Genomic DNA, 14,981 nt, shown 5'->3' with positions numbered 1-14,981 from the left:
CCAACTCGTGCTGCTAAACCTGCACATGTCGTGTCCAGTGGTGTCTCAACGGGTTCCAGGTCAGTGCAGTGCGTTCTCTGTTGTTTCTCAAACCGTTCTTAATCAATGTTGATGGTGAGGCATGGCGCAGTATCGCGTAGCGCCACCTCCAGGAAGGGATGTATGTTAAGTTGGGTGGTATGTGTCCAAGTGACATCCTAACAAAAGCCAAGACCCAAACTCTCCCAGCAGAAAAGATCTGCGGTTTTAATGTTGTGGGGGATTGGAGTTTATAAAATGGTGATTACAATTAATTAGGATTTTGTCACAGATACATGTTTTATTTAAATGTTTACATCATACACCTCTTAAGCTCACAAGCGGATGAGTTGATTTTTCGTCAGGTACAAAGACAAGTTGCAACGTCGAGTTATTAAAACAGTCCAACGGAACTCACAGCGAAAACATGTGAAACCCACGTGTTGGAAGCCAGCGGAGGACAGAGTGGAGCTCCAGTCCGATCATGTGCTGGTGTGAAACCAAACACAACAATGTTGTAACACTGTCCAGTAAAGTCCTCTGTCCTCCTCACCCTCTCACTCCTGTGACGCCGCCATCTTGGCGCGGTACTTGCCCGTCATCTCCTTAGGCAGCGGCGTGTTGCCGGGGCACTGCACCTGGCCCTCAACTTCACAGATGCACTCCCTCAGACAGTACTTCTTTGGCCCGAAGTTGGCGGGGTTCGAGGCCTGCATCTTGGCTAAAGCTTCAGCTTGCAACACTTCTCTGTGGAGAGAGAGGCGGGTAAATACATGAACAGATTGTCTGGTCTCAGCAGGATTAGAGTTTTCTTTTGCATTTTGGCAGGACACAATTGAAAAATCACAGTTAGAATTAGTACAGGTCATCAAAGCCTAGTTCCCATTTGGCAGCTTTGGGTTTAGGTCCTGAAATGGTTCAATGTGTCACTAGTAACACCTGCGCCTTTCCTTCCTATAAAATATGACAATGTTTTGAAAAACATATGTATTAAACACACGCTGTGATACACTGGTGATGCGGCTTTAAATTGTCTGGTCCCAGCTTTGCCAACACAAAAGCCCCCCATCAGTCAGTTTATTTTGGGATCTGACACAGAAAATGGTCGGGACACTTCTGTCACTTTATATTATAAATTTTTAATACATTTGTAGAAATGTTCAAAATCGTATCATCATGATTGCTGGTTGTAAACTGATGGAAAAGAACGGTATTTTACCCGTTTGAATAGGTGAAGAACTGGAGGGGTCAGATATACTTACTCTGATTTCCCCAAAATGGTCTTGACGTGTTGTGAAATTTGTCTGTAGTCCTTCCCTTCCACGTCCACTAGCACTTGCTCCCCATCATCTGTAGAGAGAGAGAGACGGGGACACAGAGAAGACCTGACTCAAATCCTCCAACGGCGTGTGTAGTCACAGTGTCGCACAGAGAACAGCATGAGAGGATACGCACCCAGGTAGAACTTGAGGAACGGTGACGGTGTCATGTTTTTGAACATCATTATTTGGACCCAGGGGTTTTTGTACTGAATCTGGGGGATATTGAAGAACACAAACTTTCTGCAGAACAAACAGAAAGAGAGAGAGTACACGATTCAGAAAAATCTTCACATTATAAACATTGTAAATGTGTTCTAAATAGTGTTGTAAAGTTCTAAATATTAATATGAAATTTGGGTTATTAACTAGAAGGCCATTTGAATGATGTTTGTAGTAAGTTGACTAGATTTGTGCATGAATCTGGCATGTGGATTTAATGCATGAATTTAAACGTGACAGCTACAGTAGCAGAAATAATAGTGGGAGAAGGGCAGCAAAACACGTTGGAACTTAAATGGTTAGTTAATCAATAGAAAGTTGATTCCCAACTTCTTTGTTAGTGGATTATACATACATATCTCAGATATTTGATACAGTATTTACATATCACGTATAGTTTCATACTAGTACACTATCTTTCATTTATATATATTATGTGTGTTATATTTGTCTGAAGAGAAAAGCTAGGACTATTCTAGTTTACATTTTTCACAATTTCTGAAACGACTGCCCTGTTATTATTATAACTGACTAATAATAATATAACTGACAATAAAGCCTAAGCCATATATCACAGTAAACAGACATACAGCGTGTGGGCATGAGCACAATACGCATGCGCCATCTTTTGGAGCTAACATCACCACCGGGATGGGATAAAACTGGTGCTGCTGGCCCTCGGCATTGTAATTTTACCTGATCTCCGACATTATCTTTAGCAGTCTGACCTGGATGTAAAACACGCCTAATCTTAACCTGTAACATTCACACGCCGCTAGCCGTTAGCTCTGACCTTGCTCCGTCGCTGAGCTCTCCGTGCGTGTTGTAATTCACCGTCATGATCTTCACTCTGTTTTTGAAGATGATGTCGCCCTTCTGGAGATACTCTATGGTCCTCCTGATCGGAAACCTTCCTTTCATAGGCATTTTAAATCCTTGTTTTATTTACAAAATACCATCTGAAACCAGTCTGTTTCTCAGACAGTAACACAAGCACAAGGAAGGAGACGCGTTTTGATGACGTTTGGGGTCGTCGTCACTCGAGCGACGGAACAGTTGGCCAGGCTGCCCACTTGTTACTATGGTTACTAATTTTAGCCTGTTTTTTGATTGACTCTTAACTACTCACCGAATTAAATGTTATAACATTGTTCTAGTCTACTCCAAATGGACAGGCTTTCTTTTAAACGTTTAATATAGATATAAAGTATTTCATATTGCAACACTTTGCAAACAAACTAGGACAGGGACACATTTACCACAGTGTTACATCACCTTTCCTTGAAACAGTACTTGGACACTAATTGTTGAAGCATTGTAAAGTTTTTTTTTGTTTGTTTTGTTTTTTGCCAATGCCTAACCCAAGGGTCGGCAACCCAAAATGTTGAAAGGACCAAAAAATTGGACCAAAAAAACAAAAAACAAATATGTCTGGAGCCGCAAAAAAATAAAAGCCTTATAGAAGCCTTATATTGAAGGCAACACATGCTGTATGTATCTATAGTAGCTATATTAGCCTACTATCGAAATGACTAAGTTAACTACAAATACATAATGAGCCTTCATGATTAAATGTTTATTTTTCCTGCAGTGCATCCTGTAGAGAATGACGCACCACGTGACTACTCTGTTGCGCGATGCCGCCTCAAGTTTAACTTCATTACAATATTAATGAATTATGTTTCATTGCTTTGATGAAATTAAAGAAATGCAACAAAGAAATCAGATTTTTGATGTCGTTTTTATTTTGAGGATTCGAAAAAACAACAAAACGGAACGTGCATAACGTGCCCCTTATCTGGGCGAAAGAGTGCAATAAAACGCAGCCTACATTTTTAAAAATACATCAGCCTTTTGAAAAGGTAAAGTATATAAAATCAAATTAATACAGTTCAAGTTTGACGTCTATGCAAATGCCAAGCAAGTCAGTGCAAGAGTAAAACTAAGCAGCATCCTCTTCTCTTTTGACACGCAACCAACGCAGCTATGCTCGGACCTGAGCAACAAAACACAATAATATCCCTAAGTGTCATTCCAAATATATACTGACAAAAATCAGATATCATTCATAATAACAGCCACTTTGTTACTAAAATGTGCCTATGACAGGATTGTGTTCTTACCCGTTTAATGTGACTTCTATTTTCGGACATCACTGGTCAGCTCCTCGACATCAGGCATGTAAGATGTAACTTTAATCTTGACGCAGGACTGCAAGCTCTCATCTGTGAAGCGGGTGCGATATTTTGATTTGATGTAGTTCATGTTTTCCCTTTGGGATCCATGGCACATCACACAGCCGCCGGTTTGTTTACAACAGCCACCTGTCTGGCATCCTGCCTTACTGATAGAAACGTGTGTCGCAGGCTATGACGTAAATCTTCGTTGACAGAAATGTTGAAATTTAATATTTATTCTACACATTTTTACAGCATTGAAAAAAGTTAATAATGTTTGTGCCATGTTTGTTTTCCTACAGAAACCATATTAAAACAAAAAATATATTTCTCTCCCCCATCTTTTTCCATTTTCAAACATTTTTGAAAAAGCTTCAGGGAGCCACTAGGGCGGCGCTAAAGAGCCGCATGCGGCTCTAGAGCCGCGGGTTGCCGACCCCCGGCCTAACCCTAACCCAAAACCTGTATGTGCTTTTTCAGCATAAATGGTGCAGATGTGCAGGTGACCCACTAATTGTAGACTGTATACACCACCATAGTTTTAAACTATGACATTTGTGGGTGTTGTTAATATACAGCTTTTAGAGTTTTATCTTACATTTATAGATGTAGATGGAAAAAAGACTTGCAAATCCTTTAATTTTTGTTTTAAGAATGTCCCAACTTCACTGGGATTGGAGTTTGTGATTAGTAAGTAAATGGTGGTGTGGTATTGTCCAGTTTGCTACCAAAGCTTTACTAATCTGTGGAAATTAAATCAGAGAAACACCTTGATCATCTTCAACATGGACAAATTCAGACAAGTCATATTTCATGAATAACTGTTTATTTTGTTTAAAATGTCAGCCTGAGAGGCTGGAATGCTGATACAGGAGCTCAGTCGTCAATACATTTGTTTATGTTCATCGGTGTGAGGTAGAGATGCAGGGTTGTGATCAACTTCAGCAAAACGTGAGTGTTGTTTGAATTCCTCAATTTCATTTGTTGTTACATGAGCAGAAAAACATTTACACAGTATAAAACTTTAACCGCAGGATGCTCAGTCCACGAAAAAAAAAAAAAAAAAAAAAGCTCTAATATTTTTAATCCTTTAATGTAGGAGCCGCTCATGGTAAATATTTTAAAGCCACAACATTTAAATCAACATTTTTCCAAACAGCATTTAATAAAATGCGCTTAAGCAACTTCTTCATGCATTGCAATGCACTATAAAAAATTATAACAATGCTCCTTTTTAGGGCAGACAGCGACAAGATTATAAAATCCTGCTTAAAAACAACATGCTCTCATTTTAATGAAATTACATGTACAAAGGTCGATTCTCACCAGTGCCTTTACAAAGTCCGTTTGGGTTTTCAACCCAAATATAACAACTGACATTTATTTCACAACACATAACCACGGTTGACTTATGTACACCCCCCTTTATCATTCATGTTGCTGAGGATGCTTATTCTTAATACAAGAGGATAAGCCAATGCATACGTCCATACTGTCTTCAAGACTTTAATGCACCCGAGACTGACTTCCCAGAGAATCTCGTTCTTTCTTACACCAGGGAAACCAGCCCAAAAGTACTTTAAGTACACTTAGTATGCAACAAGCAAAGTTGTTCACATCAAAAGAAACTTTTTAGAAAACATATAACGAAACGTTATCGTCAGCACGAATGCAGTGGAATGCCACGAAAGCCGATTGATGTGCACAAGAATACCAATGCATAAACAACATAAAAAAGGTACAAAAAACAGCAGCTTAGCTACACATACGCGAGATAAGATAATGTAAAAGAAATAATTGCCACCGGCAAGTACAATTAGAAAATGCAGACTGAAACACAGTCATGATGACACTGATGGGACAACATATAATTGATTGTCATAAAGGGAGAAAGTGATGAGGTGATTGCACAGGTTATATTAGCAACACAGTCATGATACCCGAGATATACACGTACCACATAAAAACACATGCACATAAAAAAATCTCTGAGATGTTGTTTAGTATAACAATGGATATATGGTCCATTTCTCCAGCTAACTTGTCTTAGTTAAAAGTAAAACTGAAAGACAGAACAAGTTCAGACACTGGTCGTGTTGTAATTAGCTAAAAATGAGAATAAATTATGAATCAAATACAATAAACGGGATATAGTTCTTGATGCAGGATTGAAATTGTTTAGTTGTTAAGATAAAGAATTGTACGTTAAGGGGGGAAAAAAAACATTCGAAGCACGTTTTATTTAAATTTTCTGCGACATTCAGAAAACTCAGTCCTTATTAAAGCTTGAATTCATCGGCTCAGTCTCTAAAAAAACAGGACTGTTATTTGCGAAGGTCAACATAAACAAAAGTTCACCAATGCAAAGTAATCAAATTACATTAGTCTTTCTTCAAACCGATCGAATTCCTCTTCAACGTGTAAGATTTCTGTTTTTACAGTATGATGTTTCATTTCTGGGCTGTGTTTGTGTATTTTATCTGATATCAAAAGCTTCTGTAATATGTATGTAATCAACGTGAGAACATGGTAAGGCTTAGGTAGGTGTGAGATTATTTCAAAGGCATTAGGTCAGAAGGTAATGTAACTCGGCTGAACAACATAAAAAGAGAGGAGCGCAGTTTTCAGCTGCAGAGATTTCCTTTTCCACTGACTGCATCCGCCCTAAAAAACGTTTCCAGTCATCCTGGTTTTCCAATGCCGTGTTATCTTAATCTACCAGGTATTCCTGAACGACTTTGCACCATTAGAAGTTCAGGGGCTGGATTAAAGACTTCAGTTCAACACTGCAGCACTCGAGAAATGAAGAGTGTACCTGAAGTGGAGACTCTTTAAACCGTTAGTTCTGGGAGCAATGGGGTGTCATTATGTAGAGTCGGAGTCCTGGCTGTTATACTCGGCCATCTCCATCTTGAGGATGTAGGGTATGATGCTGTCAATAGAGACGTTACCTATTAAACCTGTGAAGAAGAGCTCCTCCGTGATGCTCGAGTTCATGAGGCGCAGGGCGGGAAGACGAGTCAGGATACGCGTCAGCCTGAGGAGACAAACACACAAGTGATTGAGGAACTAGTTTGCTGCCAAGGTCATTTATTTCTTTATGTAATGTCTGGTCCAGAATGTTGCACTTGAACACATCACAAACACTAGCTGGCACAATGACTCTGCACTTCTGTGAGACTAAATAACTCTTCACACCAGCAGGGGGCAGTAGTTTGTTCCAAACAGAGCACCAAACAGAGGTCTCCTCTCCTTAATAACTCTGTTCAGACAGTCTATGTTTTTTGATGTAAACCCTGAAGAACCTCTTTTACTTTCTTGTCAGTTTCTTGTCAGTCGGTCGGTTGAATTTTAACTTAAGTCTGAGGTGACACAAGGGAGGAAATGACTAATGGTGGTGCCTCATGCTCACGATTGATATATGATGCAAGCACAAAATTTCCTAAATTTATAGAGAAACACTTTACTGTATCTACACTCTCAATGTTTCCACCTTTTTTCACCTGTTAATGTGTGTATTCATTAATTCATGGCGTCAAAGTTCTATGGTGACGGTTAAACTTTCTTTGTTCATCTCACAAAGACGTCTTTGGACTCTGTAGAGAGATCAACGCGTGAAGTTATGAATGAATTTACCTGTAGGTGTCATCTGGATATGTTTTCTGCACATAGTCCTGCAGCTCCATCAGCGCTTTCTCCTGGAACTTCTCAATCTGCCCATTGCTGTCCACGCCTGGATGATCTGAGAGAAACACAAGGAATACAGGTCACTGCGTGGAATTGTATTGTATTTAACTGATAACAGCTAGAACAAAAGACTCACCTGGACTGAATAACACTATAGCCTTCAGGTAGGCGTATTCGTAACTGTCAGTCTCCAGCCTCGTCATGCTGTTACAGAACTCCTGGAACTTCCAGATGTGCTCCATCACCTGCTTCACCCTCTCTCCTGACAGCTTGTCTGAGAGGGAAGAAAATGCCCAGTGTGATGTATCAATATTATGTATTTTCTGTTTTATCTAATGAGGAAAGTCACGAAGAAATGCAATGTCACATGATCAAAAGATGGATTTCACCCATTCAGCTTAGGATTAGTAAGGAGATGAATTTTATATCACAAAATTCTGATTCTGAAAGTTGTCTGAGCGACACGCGGACAAAGTCGGGAAACCTTTACATGAAAACCGAATTAACAATTAACGCCTCGAACGACACTCGTTCGCAGGCAAACGAATGAAGCAACGCCCCCGTCTGATTTCACAATGACAGAAGTAAAGCAACAACTCTGAAAACACATCACATTTCTTTGCTCCTGTTCAGATGCGTGTGCCCTACTGTGAAATGATGACGAGGTCTGTGGTCCATACCATCCTGGATGCTGCTCTGAAGGTGGTTGATGATGGCAGCGAGGATGGTCGACAGGTTCATCACGTGAGCGCACTGAGCAAGACCCAGAGTGAACAGCTCGTTCCAGCAGGCTCGCACCAGACACGTGTTGGCCTCTTGACTGAGAAACACGGAGACAAACGACACTGCAATCCCTTAGTGTTTGCAAACCTTTAAAAGACGGCATGGCGCGAATATTCTCGAGTCTAATGCTTTCTCACCCCAGAGCTGAGAAGGCAGGGATGGAGCGGGCCCAGTGCATGGACAGGAAGAGAAGTCTGGATGCTGACTCACAGATGTAGTGTACATTCAAATACTCTGGCATGGGGCTGGGCATAGTCAGCTAAACGAAAGACGAAGCACAAGCACAAATGAGGACACTGGAAATGGAAAGTAGGCAAATAACAACAAGTTAATGTCAAAACAAAGAAATAACCAATTAAAGGACCCCAGCGCTCTACTGATTAAGACACATTTCACAAAACTTAAATGCCCACATACACATTTTTTTCTTTAAACAAGACCCCCTTCCACTTGAATCAATAATATTCAACTAGCACGTCTAATACTGTGGCCATTAGTTTCTGAGCGGACCCGACTCACCTTGAAGCCGACATGGCTGTCTGTGAGCAGTGGGCCTTCCACCTCAATGATGGGGGTCTCCTGGTCTCGACCGATCAGCTGTATTGTTGTCCCAACGACACACTGAGTCTTCTCAGCCGGATCCTGTCCGACCCCTACTTCAGGTGGGTTGAAGACCTTGGCCAGGGTGTCAAAGGCACTGCAACACACACACACACACACACACACACACACACACAGAGGTTAAGTCATTCGACAAGAAAATCGATCTTTAATTTAACTAGTTTTTCCACACCTTTAAAAAGGTTATATTAAATGTACAAAGTGATCTGTAGAATGCAATCTAAAATGAATTGAAGAGGGTGGCGTCGGCTGAAACAACTCAGGAACAAAAACTGAAAATGTTGTAGCCTTCAGGTCGAAATTAGTGAACTGAAAAAGAGTAAACCAATTAAACCATATACTGTTTCAAAATCACACGGTAAATAATTCACTTGAAAAACAAAAGCAAGAAGAGACTCTGTGGAGATTATTTCTGGCCCTTCAAAGACAAACGCGATCGATTTTCGGGGTCCACTCACTCAACAAATGAGGACAAATCGGACCAAACGAGGACAAGGCTTCACGCGGAGGGCCTGTTAAAAATGAGTGATGAAACCTCACACACACACACAAACACACATTCCTCTCCTTTGTCTGCACCGCTGACTGACCGTGTTATCTCGCTGGCAGATTGCTCCTCTTGTTGGCTGTCTGATGTATTGCCATTGTTCAAGTTTTCTTTCAGTGAGTCACTCAGGTTGGCAAGTGATGTCACCACATTGGCTAGCGTCCCCAGGTCTCCCTGCCCACAGTCCACCTGAGGACAAAATGCAGATTATTTTCCCTCACATGCTGTATGCGGAGGTCCTTTTTGTTACTAAAACATCACAACATGAGCCACTATTGACTTGGATTTGAGTTGCACCTTTGAGTCAGTTGCCAGTAGCAGAGTTCCATCGCTCTGGATGACCGGCTGCTGGATGTTGACCAGCATCCCCTGGTCCAAGAGGCTGGATCTGCACAAAACACGGACACATCACCCGGTCACATGACACAACATTATCATCATCATCAGCTTAAAGGATGGCGCCGCTGTTTGCAGCTCTGACTTCCACCGACCTGGAGCCGTCTGTCTCCGTATCAGAGATGAAGGTCGGCGTGGCGATGAGCGGGCTGTTGAGATCCTTGCGGATGTAGATCTTCTGGGTGGAGGCAGCACAGTTGGCATGTTTCTCTCTGGGCACTATATCGATGGGTTTCCTCTCACTCTGGACAGCTGGGGATTAACAGTGCACAGTAAGAAGCGTCGCTGCAGACGGGAACGTGCTGAACAGTTCTTCAGATTATCAAAGAAACACGCTGACGCTGGATTTTTAGGCCAAAGGACAACGTTCCGTCCGTCCTACACCAGTGGATTCTGTGTACAGAATTCCTCATAAAATAATTAATCACTTTATGTGAAATGCATGTGCCTTAACCAGCTGTTTTCAAATATTTAATTCATTTAAGTCATTTCAACACTGGCAGGAGAGGAGTCCTGCAGCTAGCCATGACTACAAAATAAGACTCCAACACCCTCTAAGGCTCTAAGGCCATTTTCAGATGCAAACTCACACTCAGTCTTCATCCCCATCTTAAGGCATTTCTTCAACCGACAGAACTGGCATCGATTGCGGTGGTGTTTGTTGATGACGCAGTCCTGCTTACTGCGGCAGCTGTAGGTCAGATTCTTCCTCACGCTGCGCTTGAAGAAACCTTTGCATCCCTCGCAGCTGACTGCTCCGTAGTGACGCCCTGAACACAGAGAACACCGGTCAGCGTTGTCTGCGCCCCCGTGCACGTGTTGGGTAACACTGCCGGACGTGCTGCTGGACCGGACAAGACGATTCATCTGTGCAAAAAGCATCACATGTCCAGGTACTGGCACTGCAGGCTAGAGTACCTGAAGCCTTGTCCCCGCACACCACACAGTACTCTACCGGCTGAGGTCGGCTCAAATCCCCTGACTGTCCTAACAACCTTTCCATCGACACTGGATCTGTGACAATCTGAAAGTCAAACACAGGCCAGCAATCTTGAGTTTCACCTTCGCACTGTGTAAATGTCACTGATATAACACCATCTGAAAAACTGTAGAAAATATCGAGACAAAAGTAGGGGGTGATATTATGGGGGTAACTGTACCTGTATCCTCCCTGGCATTAGGCTGTCGGCAGCAGTGAAGATGAGCTGCTTAGTGTTGTGACTGTCTGGTGAGGCCAGGATAACCTTGCCTGCCCCTGAGCTGTCAGCCGTGGTCAGAATGAACTGCTGCTTGGGAGCGCTGGACGGGTTCATCGCTGTCACTATCTGGATCTTCTGACCTGTTTGTTGGTCGGTTACAATCTGTGGGCATTGAAGCAAAGTGTGACGTTAGGGGAAGAACTGCGTCACAAAAACCTGTTTTATTTGGTGCTGCTGAAAGAGCACAACAATCAACGGGACACACGATTGATCCAACGTTAAACTACATTTGGAGCCGTTCTTGGGCTCTTGCGGCCACATTCTTCCAGCAGTGTGAATTCACCTGCATCCTGAGCGACCTTGTAGCTGTTAACCAACTAAATCATTAACAAATCTCATCTAGATCGAACTATTTGCACATGAATTATTGAATATATGAGCAGGCTGTGTGTAATTCCATCATATTAATTATTGACGTGGTTATGTTGATGTATGTGAAGTAGCCATGTGGAGTTATGTTGTGTATTTCCTCACTGACTGGTACACTTTTTCACTGCTGCAAACAGGTGACATTACGGTGTGTACAGAAACTTCTGGGGTTATAATGTTAAGATTTAAAATAACTAAGGCCAAGCCGGAGATTCATTAATAGATAAATATATAACTTAATATATGAGCGTGCTTTCCAGTGAACGAGGGAGACCTTAGAGCAATTCTTCATGGCTTCTGACACAGCAGTAGAAATCCAATAGAGACGCCCCTCAGCATGCTTATTTGCATGCAGTGTTGGATCTTATGACACATGAAAAATGTCAATTGCGAACACACATATTTTCAGCTGGATGTGGCGTTAAAATATCCAGGTCTGAACAGGCCCTGAGGTTTGAGAGCAGTTACCTGTATTCGCTGTGGTGTTGTGGCAGGCTCGGTGGAAATAACCTGAAAGCGCTGTGGAGACTCACCTATCACCGAGTCTGGCGGAGAGACTGGCACCTTAAACACAACAAATGAATTGTGGGTAAATACCAGAAATGCTATTACACAACACTTTCATGTAAATGCAAGTGGGAGCTGTCCACAGAGGTCAATGTCTCCAAGGTAACTACACAGGCAAAGAGAGCAGCACTTTTGTATTTGCAAATGAAAAGAAGCCTTCGCAGGTTACGTGGAGCAACTAGCAAACAGCCTCTATGTGTGCACACTCACCTCCACCTCATACACAGAATCCATGTTCTGCCGAGAGAGCAGATTCAGGTTGGTCGTCATGATGATGATGTAAGGTCATTAGTGAGGTCTGTTCGGGACAGCGTCAAAGACATTCATCAACCAGAGAACAGCAGGTCAACACTTTCTATAGATATAACAGCACCGGTGGCTCATGGCGCATGTGTTATGCCACCGACACACACAGAAAGTTTTGTCTGCCGTGGAAGTTAAATTCTCCTTGAGGATTTGTGGGACTTGTGTAGCTGCTGACGCACAGCTGTGCCACGTTTGCAATGATGAATTGTTGCAAACATAACCTGCGCGTGGATTCACCACAAGGACGTAACGGTGCCTAGAATTAAATGCTGCTGCTGCTGCTGTCGCAAAAACCTAACTGAAGACAGAAAAATGAAGTTTGTTTCTCAACGTCAGGTAACATCATCACAAATAGCTATCTGTTTTACAGCGGCCGGCGGACTAAAATGGAAATTTACAAATTATTTTTGGCATCTTGCTCACGCACATTTTGTTGAACAAATCAAACGTTGCCGTGGCAGCAGTGATGTCAACGCAGGCCAAGTCCGCAAGAGACGCTATAAGAAGCTAATCATAATCAGATCACTCTGCAGCCTAATGAAGCATCACACTGTCCAAAATGACCCTGTTAGAAAGCAGGACAACTGAAGTCCTCTCATATAAATGTACCACTTCCATACGGTCCTATTTACATCACAACTGCTTTTCCTCCACATGGACTAACCACTGCAGACCGGGAACACCCCACAAGACCTTCAGTTTTGGAGATGCTCTGATCCACTCGTGTAGTCATCACAATGTGACCCTTGTCACAGTCACTCACATCCTTCCCTCTGCTTATTTTACCTGCTTCCAGCATCAACTTTCAAGACAAAATGTTCTTCAGAATCCCACCCACTGACGGTAACAAAATAATTAGTGTTAATCATAATTTTTATGGCTGGTCGGTGTATACGCGTCTGTGGAGCAGGACAGAGACAGCAGCCTGTCACTGAACGAGCTTCTCTGTCTCACTGTGGTGTCATGTAGACGCTGGTGGATCATGATGGACCCGAGTTTGTTCAAGGTCCTTCCCTCTGCTTCTGATATCAGGGACTCCAGCTCTGCCCCTGGCACAGAGCTAGGAGCAGCGGGCAGCCACCTGCGTGGCGCCCGGGGGGGGGGGGGGGCTTCACTCAAGGGCACTTCAGCTGTGGACATGGAGGAGACGCAAACCCTACACTCACAAGTTTGCTTCTCTAAAGGCAATGTCAATGGTGGACGCACACTGACGTACAAAATAAAGTTACATGTTAAATTGATATCAAAAAATGTTTAAAAAAATATGTACTGGGGTATGTTTTTTGTTGCAGTATCAAGAGACTGCTTCTCCTTCCATCCATCACCTCCTTGCACTTGATACTTTGTTGATCACAACACATTTTGTGTATAGAACAGCTTAACAAAAACAAAAACACAATGTCCAACACAGAATAGGGGCTCAGTTAAGGTACATTCTATTTTATCAAGGGTGTCAACCTTTATGTTATCTGATCAATTGGCCTGCAGCCCTCACTGGCCAAAAGGAGCAGTGTGAAGCTTCATATTGTCCAACGATTGGTCCAACAGTGTGTCCATCACTACCTCCCCTCGCAAACGCATCACAACACAGAACAAAATGGAGAACCTGGCAGTCAGCCAATAACACCAGAGACCAATCCTTAAGATAAATATAAATTAAGAGTAATTTTCTTTGCACACAACCAACTAGCTGACTCTCGGGGTCAGTAAATGTAAATGTAAAAATGCGGCAGTGGTGATAAATGGAGACACGATCACAGCCAATCTAAACCCACTCCCTGTCCCCGGGATGGCAAAGGTAAAAGGGTCGAGTTCATCTACAGCAGCTACAGCTTTCTAGCTATCAGCTAGCTTGATGCAGGCTGCAGAGGCAGCCCCGCTGGACCTGTCGCCGTAGCATGCATTCATTAACCCGGGTTAACTCGACACCACTGTCACGGTTTAGCTGTTTCTCTCTGCAACATATCAGCGTGGTCCAATGCCCGGATCCGGTCTACTGAAGCCGGGTAGGGGAAGGGAGCTACGCTTCGGCTCGGCTAGCTAACAAGCTACTTATCCCTCCACTAATGATCCACTCTGTCTCTCTCTCGGAGCTTCCTGCTCTTTTCAGTCCGGGGCTCAGACTCACCTCGTCGGGACGGCGGTGGCAGATTTAGGACGCTCCGCTGCTTTATAAAATATTTGTTTTGGTTTTCTCCTGTTAAAGGTCATAGTTCGTGACCCCGCACCACCAGCGCGTTGATGGAGGTTCAGTTTTTTCCCTCCTTCCTCTCTCCTGCGTCCCCGCGCGACTCTAACACCCCCCCAACCATTGGCGCGAGCCAGACAGGGCTGACGTCATTGTGTCTGACTGTCTCGAGACTTTAGGTTCATAATTATGTTTTATAAAAATCAACAGGGTTGACAACATGACTATTAAAGACAACCGTTTCTCAGTCAAAGTCCACGTTCGCTGGCCAGTTTATTAGGTACACCAGTGAAATAATATCTATTGTAATGTAGCAGTCCTGCACTAAACCGTAGCCACGTGAAGGTTGTGTGTTTTTGTCCGTAGTGCCCGCCTGTAGTACTATTGTATTGTACTATTTTAACAATTGCACCTTCAGTGGTCTCTAGGCTAAACAACAGAAACACTTTTCAGTTTCAGAAAACTTTATTTGTATCCGGGGACGGGGGTAACTATCCAAACAGTCCATGGAGGGTGTAAACA

At 42.9% G+C, this 14,981-nt stretch overlaps 2 protein-coding genes across 3 annotated transcripts; both read right to left on the bottom strand.

Moving 5' to 3' along the window:
* Window positions 1–293: 293 nt before the first annotated feature.
* mrps25 (mitochondrial ribosomal protein S25) lies at window positions 294–2,598 on the bottom strand. Its single transcript, XM_047583547.1, has 4 exons — window positions 2,353–2,598; window positions 1,474–1,580; window positions 1,281–1,368; window positions 294–765 (listed from the first exon to the last, which is right to left on the bottom strand). The coding sequence occupies exons 1-4, from the start codon at window positions 2,484–2,486 to the stop codon at window positions 576–578; spliced, it is 519 nt and encodes a 172-aa protein (XP_047439503.1). The 5' UTR covers window positions 2,487–2,598; the 3' UTR covers window positions 294–575.
* A 1,947-nt stretch (window positions 2,599–4,545) lies between these two features.
* On the bottom strand, window positions 4,546–14,588 carry nr2c2 (nuclear receptor subfamily 2, group C, member 2). 2 transcript variants are annotated; one of them, XM_047607276.1, is made up of 15 exons: window positions 14,400–14,586; window positions 12,176–12,263; window positions 11,867–11,962; window positions 10,931–11,131; window positions 10,689–10,794; window positions 10,361–10,540; window positions 9,866–10,022; window positions 9,672–9,762; window positions 9,418–9,563; window positions 8,726–8,903; window positions 8,344–8,465; window positions 8,104–8,243; window positions 7,560–7,697; window positions 7,373–7,478; window positions 4,546–6,773 (listed from the first exon to the last, which is right to left on the bottom strand). In XM_047607276.1, exons 2-15 carry the CDS (start codon window positions 12,233–12,235, stop codon window positions 6,602–6,604), a joined length of 1,893 nt encoding a protein of 630 aa, XP_047463232.1. In that variant the 5' UTR covers window positions 12,236–12,263; window positions 14,400–14,586; the 3' UTR covers window positions 4,546–6,601. The 2 variants fall into 2 exon arrangements, 1 of the variants encoding a protein (XP_047463232.1); XR_007114320.1 differs by lacking the exon at window positions 4,546–6,773 and having other exon boundaries at window positions 8,072–8,243; window positions 14,400–14,588.
* Window positions 14,589–14,981: the final 393 nt, after the last annotated feature.

The sequence above is a fragment of the Mugil cephalus genome, chromosome 1, assembly GCF_022458985.1.
Source record: "Mugil cephalus isolate CIBA_MC_2020 chromosome 1, CIBA_Mcephalus_1.1, whole genome shotgun sequence".
In the NCBI taxonomy this organism is placed as follows: domain Eukaryota; kingdom Metazoa; phylum Chordata; class Actinopteri; order Mugiliformes; family Mugilidae; genus Mugil; species Mugil cephalus.
The sequence above is the reverse complement of the archived record's forward strand: the minus strand, read 5'-3'. Positions and strand labels throughout refer to the sequence as shown.